At 52.9% G+C, this 20,245-nt stretch overlaps 1 protein-coding gene across 1 annotated transcript in view; it reads left to right on the forward strand.

Moving 5' to 3' along the window:
* The window catches only part of PLCG2 (phospholipase C gamma 2), a 160,189-nt gene that overhangs the window by 108,777 nt on the left and 31,167 nt on the right, over positions 1-20,245 (forward strand). The window contains exons 16-25 of the mRNA XM_069552534.1: positions 1,274-1,363; positions 1,914-2,089; positions 3,403-3,603; positions 4,478-4,597; positions 5,723-5,903; positions 7,446-7,517; positions 11,456-11,565; positions 14,500-14,596; positions 15,897-15,963; positions 17,831-17,988. Of these exons, the coding sequence (XP_069408635.1) occupies positions 1,274-1,363; positions 1,914-2,089; positions 3,403-3,603; positions 4,478-4,597; positions 5,723-5,903; positions 7,446-7,517; positions 11,456-11,565; positions 14,500-14,596; positions 15,897-15,963; positions 17,831-17,988 (1,272 nt within the window). The remainder of the gene's footprint in view (positions 1-1,273; positions 1,364-1,913; positions 2,090-3,402; positions 3,604-4,477; positions 4,598-5,722; positions 5,904-7,445; positions 7,518-11,455; positions 11,566-14,499; positions 14,597-15,896; positions 15,964-17,830; positions 17,989-20,245) is intronic.

The following is a 20,245-nucleotide window of genomic DNA, read 5'->3' on the forward strand; positions in this document are numbered from 1 at the left end:
TTCAAAGTGAATTGGCCGTTTTAGGAGACTGTGTTTTTCTTTGGCCTTATGAATGTTTCATTTTGAAATAATTTTATATTCAGTGTAACATACTATAGATTCTGAGGCAGAAATGTAGACAGACAGACAGACACACACACACGCAGACACACACTGACGCCCCTTTCCCCCAACACACACACACACACTCCTCATACATCCTTCACCCGGCACACACACACACACACAGTCGTCATACATCCTTCAGCCAGTTTCCCCAAATAATAACATCCTCTGTAACCACAGTGGAATTGTCATAACCAGGAAGTGGAACACGAGCTACATTACTATGGACTAATTTATGGGCCGTATTCCAGTCTGTCCACTGATGTCCTTTTTCTGGTCTAAGGGATGCAATAATGCACTTGGTTGTCCTGACTCCTTAGTATCCTCCAACCTGAGACAGCTCCACTGGGAACATTATCATTATTATTGTTGGCTGTGCCACACGGCTTGCAGGGTCTCAGTTCCCCGATCAGGAGTTGAACCCAGGTCCCCTGCGTGGAAGCATGAAGTTCTAGCCACTGGACTGCCTGGGAATTCCCAAAGTAACATTGTTTTTTGATAAAAATGAGGCGTTTTGAATGTTAATGCCGCTTCTCATATCCCTTAACCTAACATGGCAATCCATTTGAGTAGGTATTGATCAAATGATCGATTGAAGTATATAACTGATATACAGTGTTGTATTAGTTTCAGGTGTATAGCAAAGTGATTATTATAGGTTTTATATGAATATGTAATATTTGTTTTCCTGCAAATGTTTGAGTATTTTTTACATGTCCTTATAGCCTAGAAATAAACCTTAAAAATGGTTAAATAAAGAATTAAGTCATATTTAAAAGTTGAAGAAAGGGTCTCTAGACAGACTGGCTGAGAAATCGTGAAAGTTTTAAAAGGAAGAGGAAATAGAAAAAGACAGTCATGAAGACACGCACAGAGAAAACAATCCCATCATTCATAAAAGGCTTGAAATTAAGTGAATATGATACTGCATTGTGTCTACTTATAGACATACTGAATAAAGAAGTCCTCAAAATGCTAAAAGAACCCCAGAATAATAGGTGTTTTAAAGGAAACATCTCACAGGGGCTTGAGGTCAATGAAACCACCATAAATGGCTACAAACGTGGGAAAGGCAAGTCCCCAGGGTGACGCCAGGCAGGAGCCTTGGGCCTCAGAGTTGATGGAGCAGAGATCTGGGGGGAAACCTAATGCTGATCTTACTTTGTAGAAATGGACTCGGCACTACTGTGCCATTGCTGATGCCAAGCTGTCCTTCAGCGATGACATTGAACAGACTGTGGAAGAGGAGCTGCCCCTGGTAGGTGGAGACCTCCTATACCGCTCCTCTCATCTGGTTCAGGCCTGGACATGCTCAGCCCATCCATGCAGCTGCCTCTTTGGGTACCAAGGCTTGCCTGGCTCTTCTCTGATTGGTTGGCTGGCCCATGTGCTTAGCCAATGAGGCTTAAGAGACTTTCCTGCTCTCTGAAAGGCTTGATTGGCCTGTGCTACCTGGGGAGAATGAGGACATTTGGATGCTCCGTTCAGCCCCACTTCCTGCCCTCTGCCCCTGGGCTGCTGACCATCCTTGGTGCTGTTCCTTGAGTGCAGCCCCGAGGGGATTGTAGCTTTCAGACTTCCTGTACGATAGAGTTGAGGCTGTACTGGGCCATGACTCAGGAGGCCACCACAAATGGGGGCTGTCAGGAGTAGGTGGCTGGCCGGGGGAGGGCAGTGGAGGCTTGGTGAAGGCAAGCTGAGGCCATCCTTGGTCTGTTATCCAGTCCCCTGAAGCAGCGTGCACAGATGGACTGGTCTGGTGATGCTTGTCCTGGTTTTCAGAAGCCTCTCCTCTCTTTGTGGCCCAGGATATACCCCCCACAGAGCTGCATTTTGGGGAGAAGTGGTTCCACAAGAAGGTGGAGAAGAGGACGAGTGCCGAGAAGCTGCTGCAGGAATACTGCGCCGAGACAGGGGGCAAGGATGGGACCTTCTTGGTGCGGGAGAGTGAGACCTTCCCCAACGACTACACCCTATCCTTCTGGTAATGCCCCTCTGTCCAGGCCATGCCTGCCTTCTCCCCACAGCTGGTGGGATCGAGGGGCCATGTGGCAAGTGGTACCAGCTTAGGCTGGATTTGGGTGGAGCTGGGCTAGAAACCGAGGCTTCCCTGGTGACTCAGTGGTAAAGAATCTGCCTACAGTGCAGAGCCACAGAAGACACGAGTTTGATCCCTGGGTCGGGAAGATCCCCTGGAGAAGGGAATGGCTACCCACTCCAGTACTCTTGCCTGGGAAATTCCATGGACAGAGGAGCCTGGTGGGCTGCGTAGGGTCGCAAAGAGTCGGACACGACTGAAGTGGCCTAGCATGCACGCATGGGCTAGAAATCCAGACTTCATTTAGTGAGTTTTAGGGGGCAAGACTTGGGTTGAGTGAGGCCCCCGAAACATAGTCATCAACATTAGTGATATTTCAGTGCAATATCAAATATTATAAAGTAACCTTACAGAACTGTGGTGAGGCTATAGTGAGCTCATCTACATTAATTCATTAAAATATACTTATTTTAAGGGTACTTGCTCAGTGCTAGGCACCGTGACTTAGCATTGACCAGGCAGACATGGTCCCTGTCCTCTTGGAAATTAGGGTCTGAGAATGGAGATGGACAGTGAAAAAGGAAACACGCAAATAATGCATAATTCTAGTGGTGACAAGTGCAATGAAAAAAATGCAGGACGTTATGAACGTCAGTGAGAGCAGGATCTGGTGTGATGTTGGGAGAAAAATCAGGGAAGACTTCCTGAAAGAAGTGGTATTTAAATTGAGACCTGAAGGATAAAAGTTCTAATAGTAACAACATACAAATAATAGTGAGAGCTAACACCTGTAAGATGCTTACCATGTAACAGGCAGCATTCCAGGCACATTCTGTGTGTGTGTGTGATCTTGTTTCATCCTCAGGATATCTCTGTGAGGCAGATACTGCCATTATCCTTGTTGGACCACTAGGATTGTAATAGGGAGGCTCAAAGGGGACAAGTCACTTGTTCAAGGTCACTTAGCTCATAAGTGGCAGAGTCAGGATTGGAACCCAGGCTGTCTGGCTCCAGAGGAGCAGTTATGTAGGTAAAGGGGACAGCAGGCAGAGGAAGTCGGTGGAATGTTCTGGAATCCAGGCTCAAGGAGTAGCTTGTGTGGAAGCCCTGGTGGGTTCAAAGAGCAGAGGGAGGCCTGTGCGGCCACACACAGCGTCCACCCTGGGGGCCGCGGCTGCAGCTCTGGCCTGCATCCTCTGCTGCCCGGGGCGCAGGAGGAGCCCCCTGGGCTGGCTTTGACGGGGTCCCTCTCCCCGCAGGCGGTCGGGCCGCGTGCAGCACTGCCGGATCCGCTCCACCATGGAGGGCGGGACCATGAAGTACTACCTGACCGACAACCTCATGTTCACCAGCATCTACGCCCTCATTCAGCACTACCGCGAGACACACCTGCGCTGCGCCGAGTTCGAGCTCCGGCTGACCGACCCCGTGCCCAACCCCAACCCGCACGAGTCCAAGCCGTATGTATGCCCATGCTCTGGGGGCGCTAGTCGGAAATGCCAGCCTTGCGGGTGGGCTGGGGCCCGCGTTCGCACGAGGCTTCTCACCGGGGCCCACCAGGGTCTCTCTAAGTTCCCCAGGACGGCCGCTGTCTAGAAGCCTGCTGCCCGTTCCTCCTGCCTCTCCCTCCGCCGCTCCCTTCCTTTCTTCTTCTTCGTTTTCAGAGTCCCGAGGTCTTGGCCTTTGATTTTTCAGAGACGAATTCTGACCTGGTGTTACTGTTCTACTTGTCAGAGCTCATTCCTGTTGATTTCAAAGCAAAAAAAAAAAAATTGTAAAGAGAATATTGGTTAGGCCTTGCAAAGGGTTAACTAGTTCTGGAAAGAAAAGAGTAATTTTTAAGCAGAAGCCTGCTCAAGTGCACCTTTCTGAGGAAGCCATATAGCTGTGACAACTTTGATTTTTACTTTTCTTGTCTGTATTCAGGTGGATGGCCTTAAAATTTGCCATTTTGCATCTTTAAAATTAACTCCCAACCCCTCTAAAACCCCATTCTGTGTGTTTTCTGCCTCTGGTTTTCTGAGACACTGCAGGGCTGTGTCATGCTCTGATGCTTGGGTCAGTGGTCTGGGAGGGGGTTGAAGATTTAAGTTGATTTATTCTCTCGTGCTCCAAGCAGACTCCCTACACAAATGCTTCACCCGAGCTGTGTCTGGGTGATTGTTTTCAAAGTTGCCGTCTCTAGAGGGGATTTCGGGTGGGGAGGCCTGCTGCGTGATTTCCGTGGTGGGCTCCAGGGTTGTATTTCAGGCCTCCCAGGGACCCACCACGTCCTCCTCTGCTGCCAGTCTTAGCGGCCTCTCCCCTGACCATTGCCCTGGGCCTGTGCTGCAGGTGGTACTACGACGGGCTGAGCCGCGGAGAAGCGGAGGACATGCTGATGAGGGTCCCCCGGGACGGGGCCTTCCTGATCCGGAAGCGGGAAGGTACCGACTCCTACGCCATCACCTTCAGGTAAGTATCTGGGCTGCAGCCACTTCTCACTCTGCGGAGGCGCCTGGGCAGGGCAGGTGGGAGAAGAAAGCGGGAACTGCAGGTGGGCGCTGAGCCCAGTGTCCTCTGTCCAGAGTGTCAGCTGTGATGGGGACAGTAATAGTAACAGTGATAGCAAAAGCAGATGCTGACGTGTGCTTTCAGCATGCCAGGCACTGCTCTGTACTCCCGAGAGTAATGTGGTTTACATGAATTCATTTAATCCTCCCAAAACTCTATGGGGTGAGCGTGACCCATACCCCTACTTTTTGGAGGAGGAAACTGAGGCCAGGGTGATGGAACGACCTGCTGAAAACATGCAGCCCATTAGTGGTGGAGGTGGAGTTTGCACCCCAGCAGCGCCGGCAACCCAGATGGGTGATGCAGTTCCGGTCTCCTCTCATCCGCCGTTGCCACTGACTGCCAGTGGGCAGGCCGTGTGGACCAGCCATCTCAGGGCTGTGGCTCTCTGTGTTAATTCTACCCCAAGACACCTGAGTCCTCCAGTTTCTACCGAAAGCAGTATGAGGGAGGGTCAGACCCCATTCATCAAATTGCCCCTCCATGTCCCCATCTGCAGGGCTCCCCTGCGTGTTCTTGGTGATGGTAGTGGAGTACTGGGTGCCAAAGACCGGGTTCCCAGGTGATGTTCCGGACACTGGGCTGCCTTCAGGGCCTCACCTATTTATTTTCATTTATTTATTTTTCAATTAATATTTTTTCAAATACTTTAAAAAATATTTATTCATTTATTTAGCTTTGCCAAGTCTTAGTTGCAGTATGTGGGATCTAGTTCCCTGACCAGGGATTGAGCTCAGGGTGTCTGCATTGGGGGTGCAGAGTCTTAGCTGCTGAGCCGCCAGGGAAGTCCCTTCCAATACTCTTTTGACCTCACTGCATGGCATGTGGGATCTTGGTTGCCTGACCAGGGATCAAACCTGTGCGCCTTGCGTTGGAAGTGTGGAGCTTGCCAGTGGGTGCCAGGGAAGTCCCGCCACGTCTGTCTGTCTGGTGCCCTAGGACGGGGGACCGGGCTGTCTGTGGTTCCTGGGCTGGTGTGGCTGTCACCCGGCTGTGGGACGTCAGCCCCGTGTACTCTCCCCCCAGGGCCAGGGGCAAGGTGAAGCACTGTCGTATCAACCGAGACGGCCGGCACTTCGTGCTGGGCACCTCCGCCTACTTTGAGAGCCTCGTGGAGCTGGTCAGCTACTACGAGAAACACGCGCTCTACCGGAAGATGAAGCTGCGCTACCCCGTGACCCCCGAGCTCCTGGAGCGCTACAACATGGTGGGTGGCTGACCCGCCCGGGATGCGGCGGACACTGTCTGAGGTTACGATTCACCTGTTGGTTCATTCAGCAAACCTTTATTGAGCACGTACGTGTGTCCCACACGGTTCTGGGTCCAAAACTGCAGAGTGGACTCAGACTCTGCCCCTGTGCTCTTACAGTCCAGTGTGGGTGAGACAGACGACACACGAAATGAAGAACTGTCAGAGCACGTGTCAGCTGATAGGATGATAAGACAGACACTGAGCCAGTGTTACAGACATGCTGAGGCAGGTGGATAAGTGGGTAGATGATGGGGAAGGGGCTGCAGTTCTCAGGGGTGCTCGGGAGGGGCTTGCTGACTAGGAGACGTGGGCAGACACTCCAGAAGTGGAGGAGACAGCTTGCAGCTGTGAGGAGGAAGAAAGAACAGTCAGTGCAAAGGTCCTGAGGTGAGAGCATGCAAGGAGGCAAAGAGGAGAAGCTGGTATGGCTGGACCTAAGTGGTCCAGGGTTGGGGCAGACCTAAATAAGGATGGAACTGCATGGAGTGGGGCCACACACAGCGGCTTTTATTCTGAGCCATTGGAGGGTTCGTCTTTTTTTGGGGGGCCATGCCATGCAGCATGAAGGATCTTAGTTCCCTGACCAGGGATCAGACCTGCAGCCCCTGTGGTGGAAGTGGTATCTGGACCACCAGGGAAGTCCCCACTGGGGGGCTCTGAGCAGTGAAGGGGGCCAGTCTGATTATCGTGTCCCAGCTCCTCTCAGCCAGATTCAGTATGTTGTTGGAAGGAGGCTGACTGCACTATCAGGAGCCGAGTGTAGATGCTGGGAGAGCTTGGCGGAGCACCGTTAGCCCTTGGCACATTCAGGTTCTAGAAAGGTGCCCCGGGCAGGGCGAGTTACAGTGAAGACGAGAACAGGATGGGGCGCTGTGGGGTGGGCACTGTGTTAGACTGGGGCCGGGAGCTGGGAGCGGGCCTCCTGCAGAGGGTGGGAAGGCAGCCGGGGGGCGGAGCGGCTGGGGAGCTGTGTCGGGTTCCAGGTAGGGGGCAGGCGGGCGCAGGACCACAATGTGGGGTGGGGGTGCAGCCCAGTGGGGGGCCGGGGAGGGGCAGGAGGGGTCTCCAGTGTGCGCTGGTGAAGGTCTACCCGCTCTGCGGAGAGAAGCCCCGCTCTGTGGCGTTTGCCAGTTTCTGTGCCTTGAGCACTCCCGCGGTGGCGTTTCAAGCTGCCGACATTGAGCGTGGGTCAGGAGAGTGGTGAGCTCGCCCCAGGACACCAGTGCCTCGCAGGGCTCGTGTTTGGACAAAGGAGGATGGTGCCTGGCATGCGGTAGGCCCGTGTTGGGGCCTCTCTGATCCTGGGGTAAGATTTCTAAGTTTTGGGGAATTTCTTAATAGCTTCTTACTGGCTCTGCCTACAAGGTGAATAAACTGAGGTTTCAGCTCTTCTACTAGAAGGCAGGAGACCATGAGGATGCGTAGAATCCTTGTTCCAAGTTAGGGCTGTCCCGGGAGCTTGAATGACTCTATTTATTTTTCTCTCTTCTTTTACAGGAAAGAGATATAAACTCCCTCTATGATGTCAGCAGGATGTATGTGGATCCCAGTGAAATCAATCCTTCAATGGTACAGTGCAGACTTCTGATTCACACTATTACCTCGTCACTAGACTGACATGGATAGTCCCAGGTGGCTCAGTGGTAAAGAAATTGGCTGCCAATGCAGGAGATGCGGGGTCAGTCCCTGGGTCAGGAAGATCCCCTGGAGAAGGAAACGGCAACCCACTCCAGTCTTCTTGCCTGGACAATACCATAGACAGAGGAACCTGTCGGGCTGCAGTCCATGGGGTTGCAGAAGAGCTGGACACAACTTAGCGATTAAACAACAACAAACAGATTGATATAGGGTCTACCCCCAGGTAAAACAGGGCAAGGGAACGTTTTGGAAAACTCTGCCAAAGAATTCTTGGAGGGGAGAAGAAATGACAATTGACAAAGTGACACCTAGCTTCAGGGAAGAGGTTAATAGCATTCCATCCAAATGTGGCTGAGCCTTGCTAAAATTCTGAAGTTTGATGAGCCACCTTTGGGCCCAACAGCTTCTAATTGAAAGTCTTTCAAATGTTCCTTGCTCACTGACTGAGCCTGCGGTGTTTATAAATTCCACTTGGTTCAGCGACCCCTCTGCCGTGCGCACGCTATCTCGTATTCCCACCCTGGCTGCTGAGTCCTTTCATGCAGGTAGGGCTGGATTTTACTGTTAGCCTGAAGCTCCCAGTTTCATCTTAAATTTAGCTGGAGCTTGCAGAGGAGCAGTGCTGGCGAGTTTTCTGTTTGGCGGGGCTGTCTTGTCTGTGATTAGTGTACAGTTCTCACTTTGGAAGGGACACCCTGCTGGTGGGCTCTGTAAAAATCCGGGGATTTTCTTTTAAAATAATCCTTGGCCAATGCAAATCCCTTTCAGCAAGCAGTGAAGTCTTGAAAAATCATGGGTGCGTGGAACTGGGTGTGAAGTGCATTAGGGGACTTAGCCAAATAGAAAAAAAACCCATTTATTAGAACTGACAGATGCTTTGGTTCTGAGAATGATACAGCCTCATGTCAGGCAGATGTCGGGGGATGGTGGAGGTCATGGTAAACCGAGGACATGCCCCATCTCGAGAGCAGCCACCCCTGTCAGCAGCTGCCATTTCAGAGACCAGGTGGGGTCTTCTGATTTCTCAAGACAAGCTAGTAATCTGGATGTTTGATGTGAAATCTCCCCATTATTAAACTCTGGTCGCTATACCAAGGTATGTAGAGGAAGTCTTCCTATAGTCAGTGAGCCAAGTAAAACATGATCGTATGTGGAGTTTGAGTGCAAGCTGCCAGACCATGGCGAGTACCTCAAAATACAATTATTATTCTTGTGACTGAAAAATGATGCAACAATGAAAAGGGAAACACTTTCAAGGCAGGGAAAACAATCCGCCCTGGGCTCGCCATCCTGACGCAGTGACCATCTGCACCTGTGGGTGTTCCGTCCCCTCTGGTCCTTGTCCGCGGGGAGATGTGTTTTACAGTCCCCACCCCAGCACCTGCCATTTCTATTCTTTGTTCACCTGCCACTCGGCCACGAGTGAGTGTCTTCACTGCTGATCTACTTAATGACCATTTTTTGTTGAACCTGGTAGGCCACGCAATTTCGATGCAGTACCTGGGCTGGGTACTTGGACAGGGAAGCCTAGAGTGTTGCAGTCCATGGGGTCTCAAAGAGTCGGACATGACTGAGCAACTGAACTGAACCTGGACTGGAATTGTAGAGAGAATATTTTTTATGCTGTAGAATATTCGAGGTGACTGGGCCCTTTTAGCTGCATCTCCATCAATGGCCATTTGGGTTGTCTCTAGGCTGTGCTCTTCTCGTTAACGCTAAAATGAATTTCTTCACCTGTGAGGTTTTGTATCTTTCACTTTACGTCCTTTGGGTGAGTTCTTAGGGCTGGAGTGACAAGGTCAGTAATAACAGGTAATACATATTGATGACCACATAGCGAGCATTGAGCTAAGCGCCTGATGGCTCATTAGTCCTCTAACAGCCCCAGGCATTAAGTACCATTTTTGTGCCCATCGTACAGATGAGACAACTGTACATAGTAGTTGAATGATGATGTAAGTGTGGAGCTAGGATTTGGCTGCTCCCAGACATGCACTTGTGGCCACTCTGTGGTGCCACATGCCTGCTTGCTCATGTGATGGGTGGCTCATTTTTCTAGTTCATGAGGGACGTGACATGAGGACCTCTTCTGCCATCCATCAGGCTGGAGACTTACTCCTCGTAGACTCCACTGTGTGCCACCCCCTCTGCCACTGGCTGCGCCTTCCTCATGGCCTTGGAGTCTGGCAGTGAGCTGTAGAGTTTTGTGGGGAAAGAGACAACTCCGCTCCCTACGTCCGGTCTGCCCTTGACGCAGGGTGCACAGAAGAGCTGGCTCTGCTTGCAGGTTGAGGAGTCAAGTTCAGAAGCTCTGGTTGGAGTTCCCATGGCAAAGCTCACAGAACCCACACTGTAAGCATCACAGTCAATGGTGGTAACTCATATTAATGGAGTTTTTCTCTGCTCAGCCACTTGCCAGGTGGTTGACTTTGGCCAAGGATGCTTCATCTCTCTGGACCTCTATTTCCTCGTCTGTAAAATGGGATACCGTCGCTACTCCCTGCCTGTTAGGATTATGAGGATTAGAGGAGATAACTGTAGATAAAAGGCCTAAAGCAGGGCTTTGACTGTAGTAAGAACTTAAGAAATGCTCGCTGTTGTCATTTTTATCCTTGCGTGTATTATCTCACTTAATAGTCGCAATGACCCTGTGAAGTATGCAGTGTTTTAATTCCTATTTCACAGATGGGGAAACAGGCCGAGAGAGCCTCAATATTATATAGCTTTTGAACAGAAGGGGCAAACCGAGGATTTGAGCCACATGTCTGACTCCAGAGCCCCATGCTCCTGAGGAGCAGTTTTGTGGATTCCTTGTGAAAAGCTGCATTCCCGTTTCCTTGTGTTGGAGGAGGTTGGCAGTCTCGGAGGTTTTCCCGTTAAGCGTTTGCTTGCTGTGTGGGTGTTCATCTTGCCGTGCATTTGTGCTTGCCCAGTGGCAAATCACGGAGGAGGAATTCTGCCCTCAGTTCTGTCTTGTTTCTGCCAGTGCAGAGGCCGCACTAGGTGATTTCATGGAGGAGCACCTCGGGCACTTGCAGAATGCCAGCATCCCAGGGCATGTCAGGGCATCACCAGTAAAAATGCTGGTGAGGCTCGGGGGCTGCCAGAAGTAGTGTTGAGCTTGAGCTGCTGAGCGGGTTGGTGAATATGGGTAGTGAGGACTTCGGAGATGGGGGGCATGGTTTCGCCTGAAAGGCGTGTCCTTTCTCTGTTGAGGAAATACCGGCTTACTCTGAGGTGCCCTTTGTTGCTGTTCAGATGCTCAGTCATGTCCGACTCTCTGCGACCCCATGGACTGCATCACCCGAGGCTTCCCTGTCCTTCACCATTGCCTGGAGCTTGCTCAAACTCATGTCCATTGAGTCGGTGATGCCATCCAACCATCTCATCCTCTGTCATCCCCTTCTCCTCCCACCTTCAATCTTTCCCAGCCACAGGGTCTTTTCCAATAGAGTCTGCTGTTTGCATCAGGTGGCCTAAGTATTGGAGCTTCAGCTTCAGCATCAGTCCTTCCAATGATTATTGAGGGTTGATTTCCTTTAGGATGGACTGGTTTGATTCCTTGCTATCTAAGGGACTCTCAAGAGTCTTCAGCACCACAGTTTGAAAGCATCAATTCTTCGCTGCTCAGCCTTCTTTGTGGTCCAACTCTGGCATCTGTACATGACTACTGGAAAAACCTAGGCTCTGATTTAGGCCAGTTCCCCTTGTGGCTCCCTGGCAATGCAAGCCCTCACCACCAGATGGCGCCATAAGCCTGGACTAAAGCCGCCCTCTCTTTTGGGAAGAACCAAATGTGCCAGAAGGTGCAGCCACCTCCCTCTTCTTCCACCTGGCCTGACCCTTTACCTTCTTGTTTTCCCTGAAAGCCTCAGAGAACCGTGAAAGCTCTGTATGACTACAGAGCCAAGCAGAGTGATGAGCTGAGCTTTTGCCGCGGTGCCCTCATCCACAACGTCTCCAAGGAGCCCGGGGGCTGGTAAGGCTAAGGGGAGCTGGGCCCTTCGACCTGTCCCTTTCTAGCGGCGAGACTCAAGCGCTGGCTGAACCCTGACCCCTTTATCTCCTGTTCTGGCCTGGCTTTGACCTGTCATACTTTCTTTGGGAAGGTGACCGATATATGCTCTATTTGCAAAAGTGGGTAAATAGCAATAGCAATTATGATAATGTCATTTATTAATATATATCATACTACATATTAATTGTAATAGTAGCTGCCATTTATTGAGGTCTTACTGTGTGGCAAGCACTATGCTAATTGCTTTCATACAATATCTAAGCAAATTCTTGTTACAGCCCTGCAGGGTTATGACTGTGATTATCTCTGCTTTATGTCAGCTTCCCAGGCGGCGCTAGTGGTAAAGAACCTGCCTCCAACACAGGAGTCATAAGAGACGTGGTGGGCCCGATCCCTGGATCGGGAGGATACCGTGGAGGAGGGCATGGCAACCCACTCCAGTGTTCATGCCTGGAGAATCCCATGGGCAATGAATAGATGCAGTGAATGAGGCTTTGCAAAGTTCAGCTACTGAACACTACAGGCTCTTCCCATTATGCAAGCCTGTGCATTTTAAATTCAAATTCTTGTGCTATTGCATAGCCCCATGCCCTGTGCAGGGGCCCCATCATGGTTTAAAGAGGTGCATTTAATTAAAGAGGTGCACCAGGCCAAAGGCATCTGGGTGTGTGACAGTTGAGTTATCTCTTCCCCTTTTTTCTCCACCCAGGGTGAAGAATGCTCTGCCCACCCATAGGTTCCCTCAGCAGGTGGTTTCATGGGATGATTCCTATTTTAGAGCAGTAAGGATTGTTCATAACCATGAGCCCTTGCAGAGACTCAGGCACCTCACAAAACTGGTGCTTCTTCCTCTTGGAAGATAGCGAACCTGACTTAGAGGTCTGAACAGTGGCTCAGATGGAGCAGTGTCGAGCACCGTCATAAGGACTTCATTTGAAGTCATTCCTGTGGTCCACACAGTGACCCTGTAAGGTTGCTTCTTTGCTCCCCTGCATTTCACGGATGAGGAGAGTGAGGCACGAGAAGCAGTGCCTTGCCAGGGTCACAGAGCAGCCTGAGATTTGAAGCTCGGCCTTCTGGACTCAAGGGGCCACACGCTCTACTCACTCGTGTGCTAGATCCAGAGGTTTACCAGTTCTTTTCTTTCAATTTGGGGAACACCCTCTTTTCAAACCCATTGCTTACCTGGATCCACAGAGGATTTTGTCTCAAGATGGGGTAAGAGACTGGAGTGAGTGCTGTTGGCGAGGGACTGCGGGTAAACTGTAGGCCCTCCTGAGGCGCCCTCCTTGCTTCCTCTCTGCCTGGTGTCAGTATCGCCACCTAGTGGGATGCCTGCCTCGAACCACTTTTTTTTTTTTTTTGCATCCTTCCAGATTAGAGGACCACATCATTTTTGTTTAAACTGGGATGCATTTGAGAGTGAAGGGAATGGATAGTTAATAATTACACCTGGGCCGCAGGTATAAACTACCCAGTTCTGGGCACATGGCCCATACAGTTACCCACACGGTTGCCCATACAGTTGCCCATACAGCCAGACTTTGCTGGAGATAGGGCTGGAGAAATGAAGGCTGAAGGGTATGTGAAAGGAGCTCACAGCTGGCAGTTCTGTTTCCACCAGGCCGTGGGACAGGCAGTCCTCTCTGCTTGTTCAGCTCAGCAAACATTTGTTAACATTATTGACCAGGGAATTTCTGCAGAAACTAATGCCTGTGGAGTTAATATGTTTCCAGTCAGTAATGCGTTAAGCGCTGCCGAGTGTAGATTTGATTAAGACTGAGGAAGGTCGCATGTAGAAGGGAAACTGATGGGTCACTGTAAATTAATGTAAGGTGTGGACCGCTTTGACAGCTGTGGGGAAAGATGCCAGGGAGCACAGAGGAAGAGCGCTCAGCCCGGCAGTCAGGGAAGGCTCCCTGGAAGAGGAAGACCGCGGCTGAGTCTTACATTGCTAGGTGGCTGTAGAGGGCATTGAGTATGGCATAGAAGGTAGAGAGCATGGCAGGGCCATGTGGGGAGTGGGCCACAGACGGTCTGGAATGAATATCCGGTTCAAGTCAGAGAGAGGCAGGAGTTGAGGTCCTTGGGTTAGAGCATTATGATGGCCAAGCTACACAGTCTCGGCTTGATTTTGAAGGCCTCAGTGTGGTGGGGTCAGAAGAGCATTCTGGAAGGAGCCCCCTGGCTGCAGAAAGTGGGCCATGGGAGGGCTCAGAGGAGGATCCAGTCCAGGCATCAGACTTGGGGGCATCTTGGAGGTGCGGCCAGTTTCTTTGAGTCGAGACACGTACAACGTTGATGATGTCTCATGTTATTAGTGTTGCTACCAAGGTGGGAAGGTCCGGGGTGGGGGCACAGTTTTAGCTGAATAACAAGAACTAACACTATGGGGCACTTTATATGTAAACGCAAGACGATGTTAACTCCTATGGCCCCGGTAAGATCCTGAGGGGGACACGGGGACCGCCCCCACACCCAGACGGAGGGTCTGAGGCTCAGGGCACCAGTGTGGTTGGTGGAGGAGCTGGGACTCGAGTCCAGGCCATCTGACGGCAGGCCCTTCCTTACCCTCACCCCCGTCTCTAAATTCATAGCCCTCCCCGAAGGGCCTGGGCCTCCGCTAGAACCAAGCTTTTGTCTTGTACAGTATCTGATGTCCACTTAAAGCACTGAAACTTGGGACTCGGTGGCTTTGCCAAACACTAGGGTCATGGGCAGGGGATGGCGAGCCCTAGCAGTCTCTGCTGGAGACACAGCAGAGGACCCTGCTGCGGGGGGTCCTGGCCCGGCCCCCGGCCCCTCCTGTGCCCCAGCAGCAGGGAGCTAGCGAGCAGTGATGAGGGTTAACAGCGCTCGGCTGAGGCCTCGAAAGTGCCTTCTGTGTTTCCGTAGGTGGAAAGGAGACTATGGGACCAGAATCCAGCAGTACTTCCCGTCCAATTACGTCGAGGACATTTCACCAGCAGAAGGGGAGGAGGCGGATAAGCAGGTGAGTCTCCATTGTTCGTTGCAGGGAGGGACCTGCCAATCCTGTTCTGGAGGCTCTGCCGAGCCAGCTCTGTGGACATGTTTTTGCATATGTTGCCCTGAGCTCTGGACCAGGGACAGCAGAATGATGGGGAAATTAGGACTGTCCCCGAGTTGTGGGTGAAAGTCTGTGACCAGATAGGCAGGTTTAAATTAGGTTGTGCTGGGCCGGAAGGAAGGCTTTGCGTATGCAGGAGGATTCCCTCCAGAGTGAAAACGGCCAGACGGGGAATTTGTCCTTTGCTTAAACCGGCTTGCAGATGAAACACATTTAGCTTGGCCAGCCAGACGTTCAGAACGTGCTCGGTGTGAGTAAGTAAGCCGGCGCACGTGGAGGGTGAAGGGAGGCTCTTCTGGTGACATTGCAAACCTGGTTTCTACTCATTGCCTCTTGCTCAGAAAGCTTGACGAGCAGCTACTTCAAGGTGACAGCAGTGCACTGAGGCTGAAATCCTAGACTTTCTTCTAAGAGAGTTGGGGGCAGTCTGGGAAGGCTGCATGGAGGAAGGGGCCTTTGAGCGTTAAAAGTCAAGTTAGAGTTCAACAGCGAGAGACCGGCAGGAGGGAATTCCAGGTGGGAGGTACAGCCTGAGCCAAAGTGTGATGGTGGAAACACAGTTCACTGTGCTCAGCCTGAGGCAGAGACGTGACCCTCCCAGCTGTGTCTGTCCCATGTTGCCCATTACCCACAGTCAGCATTAGCCCGGTGGAGGGTGGGGATGAGTCCATGCAATGGGCAGATACACAGTTCTACCAGCTTTTCGGAGACCAAGATACTCCCATCTCACCTGGCCTCTGCGATGGTTCAGATGTGCTGGCAGATGGAGCAGAAAGCCCGGAGGCCAGACTGCAGAGCTTGGGTGTTGGTTCCGTAGGACACAGGGAGCCACAGAAGGTTCTTGAGCTGGGCTGGAAAAGGAGGCCAGTCCCATTTCATAATAACATCACAACAAAGGGTCTAGGGTGTCCTTTTGAAACCAGATCTGCGGAAGCACTTTGAAACCTGCTCTAGACTGCACAAGGCGCGTTTTTACAGGTTGGGAAATGAAATGCTGAGCCTGCTGGCACCTACTCCCTGCTGGGTCCCTGTCAGCAACAGGCTTCATTGTTTAGCTCTCTCCCCATGGACGTAGCCTGTGATGAAAATGCATTTTAAACAGTTCCACAGGCAGTGTCTCTGCTAAACGGTGTGCTTTGGAAACTGGTTCTCTTTTTATTATTCCCGTTAAGACGAACGTGAGTTATGTCTTATTTCTTCGCAGATTATTGAAGACAATCCCTTAGGGTCCCTTTGCAGAGGAATCCTGAATCTCAACATCTATAATGTTGGTATGTGCGCACGTGGTCTCAGCCTGGATTCCCACCCAAGTCGTCCCCTCTGCCCCCCTCCGCCCCCCACCCCCAGAGCCTGGCCTTTGGACTGCCCCGGGCAGGGGGTGGGTCTTTCTAGCCTCAGCTTGAGTACTGAAGCTGAGTATTGGGCCAGGCTGGTCAATGACTTCATCTTACGTCTCATAGATTGCTACGCTATTAACATCTGTACAGTGTGGAAACAGTCTGGTGCGTACGTAACAAGTGCTGGATGGGCGTGGGCTGCTGTTACTCCCGCCGCTGTCATCCTTATTTCAGGGGCCTGGCTGGGTTCCCTGGGCTTTTCTCGGAGGAGCCGAGACATCCGTGCAGTGGAGTGTGGGGTTGGGGGTGTCAGTTCTCAGCCCAGCTCCACCTCTCAGGTCCTGCAAGACCCTGCGCCTGTCATAACCCCCCCCAAGGCTGCAGCTGCCTTCAGTTCAGCTGGGCGTCAGGAAGCCTGGCCTCCCCCTCGGAGCCTGGGGCAGGAGGGAGCCCACAGCCTCAGTGCGCCCGTGGTGGCAGGGGTGTGATCTGCACAGGGCTTCCTGGGCCTTTTAAGATGGAAGGGCTGGAGGCAGTGAGGAGAGGCTCTCTGGGCAAGAAGCCGGAGCAGCTTGCTTCTCTGGGGCTGAGGTTTCCAGAGCTGGCTTCCATGTCCTCTGCCCCTCCCACCTCGACCCCCACCCCACCACAGCCCATCAGTCCATTTGCCTCAGCAGGTGGGAGAAGGACCCTCATTCCAACTAACAGCTGAGAACCCAAGCCCTGCGGTGGCCATAGGAGCTGCCTGAGGCTCTGCTGCGAGTCATGGGAAGGGCTGGGTCCAGGACGTCCCGGTGGCTCAGATGGTGGAGGATCTGCCTGCAGTGCAGGAGGCCTGGGTTCGATCCCTGGGTCGGGAAGATCCTCTGGAGAAGGGAATGGCAACCCACTCCACTATTCTTGCTTGGAGAATTCCATGGACGGAGGAGTCTGGCGAGCTACAGTCCATGGGGTCGCAGAGAGCTGGACAGGACTGAGCAGCTCCGCCGGATCTAGGGCGTTCTGTCCTCCCTGCCCTCGTCCTTTGTACCACCCTGCGCTGCATTTTCAGGGCACAGGCCTGTGGCTCAGGGTGGTGAGCGGGGAGCGGAGTCAGGTCTGAGTTGAGCCTCCGCTTTGGCCACTGCCAGCTCTGTGGCCTTCCGTGGGCTACTCTGCCTCAGCCAGTCTCTGTTTTCTCTCCTGTGAAACGGGCAGAAAGGGAGCAGCACCCCAGAAAGCGGCGACGAGGGTTAAATAGGATACAGTGGGAGGAGATCTGCTTAGAGCACTGCCTGGCAGATGAGCCCAGAGGTCTTAGCTGAGGGGACTATTTGGCAGACAGTTTTTCCTCTTGCAGCCATCATGTTCTCTGTCTAGGGCATGCTTTCTCTGCAGAGAGACCAACCCCAGCTTCTTGGGGCTGCTGGCCACGCGTGCCCTGTGCCCATCACTCCAGTCCCTGTCTCCATCGTTGATGGCCAGCTGACTGCCCAGTGTCTCGGGCTCCCTTTTGCTCTCCTTCCTGTGATGAGGATACTGGTTCTCAGGTTTAGGGTCCACCTGGAAGGCAGGGATGATCTCCTGAGATCCTTCCGTACGTCTGCCCAGACCCCCATTTCCAGATAGGGTCACATTCACATTTAAGACACACATTAAAATCCAGACTATTACCTGATCCAAGTCAGACGTCCCAGTCAGCGCCGACATCCACAGTGACGGTCAGCTTGGGGCCGTAAGAGAAGTGGCCTGGGGCCTAGAAGTCCGGGCGTCTTGGCCCTCTGTCAGGCTTATCAGGACTTTTGTTATCCTTTCCCCAAAGTTAAAGCCCCACATGGGAAGAACAAGAAGCCTTTCGTCTTTGTCTTGGAGCCCAAGAAGCAGGGCGATCCTCCGGTAGAGTTTGCCACGGACAGCGTGGAGGAGCTGTTTGAGTGGTTCCAGAGCATCCGGGAGATCACCTGGAAGATGGACACCAAGGTAAGCCTGGGCACCTGGGCTCCACTGAGCCTGGTGTCGTCTGGCTTCTGGTCCTCTGCCGAGGTGCGGGTGGGTCCAGGCTGCAACCACAGAGAGTTTTGGGGGCAGGGCAGGCGGGGAGCTCAGACAGCAGGAGCGTTGCGGAGAGGAAGGGGGCACGGGGTCTTCCTGGGGGTGCTGTGTCTCTTGTGAAACCTTTGAAGGTTCAGCGTGTGTGCGGTGACCCTTGATGTTTGAGGCCTGTCTGGCCTCATGTATCTTAACAACAAAGCTTTGCCATCCTCATTTTAAATGTTATCTTGCTTCTAAATACTATCCCAAGCAGCCTGGATCCTTCCTGTGCATTCATTGAGCTCATCTCCCTGGACTGGAAAGGGCCCTGGGCGTACTGGAATTCATAAGACCCAGCTCCTTGCTTCCAGAAGTTTCTGTTCTTGTGGGGGAACTTCCACTACAGATGGGCATGAGCTTTTGAGGATTTATCCTGAAAGGTCTTTCCTTTGCTTCAGTTTTTATTCTGGGGGCCGCCCCCCACGGGCATGTAGGATCTTAGTTCCCAGGCCGGGGTCGAGCCCACACTGCCCTCACTGGAAGCACAGAGTCCTAACCACTGGCGGTTTTCTGAGAAGGGTGAGGTTCTAGGTAAGAACAAAAGGGTTAGAACTAGGTTGACTGGAGTGTGCCTCCTGGCATGGCTGGACCCTGGGCAGGTAACCACACTCCTCTGGGCCTCGGTTTCCTCGTCAGTAAAACGGGGAGCCGGGTACCTAAGTCCCAGGGTGCGGTGAGGACGAAGTGGGACGGTGCGTGGACGCCACTGGGCCTGCGCCTGACACACAGCAGGGCCTGAGGTCATGGTGGCATTTCACCATCGCACTGTCATCGTGCCTGGAGGGCCTCGAGGCATTGCCGTCTCTTGGGTGTTGTCTGCTCTTTCTTGTGGCTGCAGAGCTGGGAAGAAGCTTTAGGAAGGTTTCCCATGTGCCCAGCTTCTTCTCAGGCAGGTCCTGGCCCAAAGGACTGAGCCCGGAACTCCCTCAGGTTCCCCTGGACCCCTCTGACCTCGGCTTGCAGGCGAGGAGCCTCCCTCCTCCAGTGTACTGGCCTGACCTTTTCTTCCCCCACTGGGGGCGACTGCACAGTTGGCCAGTCACTGGTTACCAGAGGCCCCGGGACTCATCTTTCCAACACCCCGGAGTCAAGTCCTCTTCTTTACAGGACTTTGTGCCGAGGGCTGTCCAGACGGGCACCTTCCCTGGCGTGCCTCCCATCTTCCTCCCATCCCGGATCCTCGTCACGAGGCCTTACGTACGGGTCCTCATTCTCTGCGAGGCTCGTCGCGCCGTCACAGCAGTCACTCGGGATGGACCGCGAGCCTGTGGCCGGCAGGCTGCCCCGCCCCCGCGGGGCCGGCTGGTCTGCGCTCGCGCCTCCAGCGCCGCGCCTCCGAGGCCCGGGGGCGGGGCCCGCGGTCCTGGGCTTCTCTGAGAGATGGCCTCCCCGCCTCCTTCCAGGTGTGGTTTTCAGTGTCTGTTGAGTGGCTGTCATCACGACCTGGACGGCGCCGCTTGCCAGGCGGTGGACCTCCTGAGCATGTTCTAGGATGTGACGTTCTGGGCCCCTCTAGCCGAGGATAGAGAAACAGCCTAGAGAGAGCGTCTAGCCACCGTTCCCTGTAGGCTTATTCTCAGGCACTCAAGCCTGCTCCGAGCGGGCGGCGGGGAGAGGAGAGGGCCTGGCCGTGACACCCTCTGGCCTGGTGCTTCCTGTGTGCTAAGTTGCTTCAGCCGTGTCCGACTCTTTCGACCCCATGGACTGTAGCCCGCCAGGCTCCTCTGTCCATGGGGATTCTCTAGGCCTAAGAATTCTGGAGTGGGTTGCCACGCCTTCCACCAGAGGATGTTCCCAGCGTAGGGCTCGAACCCGTGTCCCCTAGGTCTCCTGAATTGGCAGGCAGGTTCTTTACCACTAGCACCACCTGGGAAGCCCCTGGCTCTCTCCGTTTCTTCTGGAAGAAAACGTGACTTCACTGGAAGGTTGTCCCCCGCATTCCCCATCGCAGGAAGGGTTTTGAAACTAAGCCTAGCTCTTCAAGCCTGCTGTTCTCTGCCTTTGATCTACAGTCCTTTTAAATTAGCTTTTACATCTGGTAAGTCCTCTCATGGTGATTTCCCTGGTGGTTCAGCCAGTAAAGAGTCTGCCTGCGATGCAGGAGACCCAGGTTCGATCCCTGGGTCGGGAAGAGCCGCTGGAGAAG

This window comes from Ovis canadensis, chromosome 14, assembly GCF_042477335.2.
Source record: "Ovis canadensis isolate MfBH-ARS-UI-01 breed Bighorn chromosome 14, ARS-UI_OviCan_v2, whole genome shotgun sequence".
Lineage (NCBI taxonomy): Eukaryota > Metazoa > Chordata > Mammalia > Artiodactyla > Bovidae > Ovis > Ovis canadensis.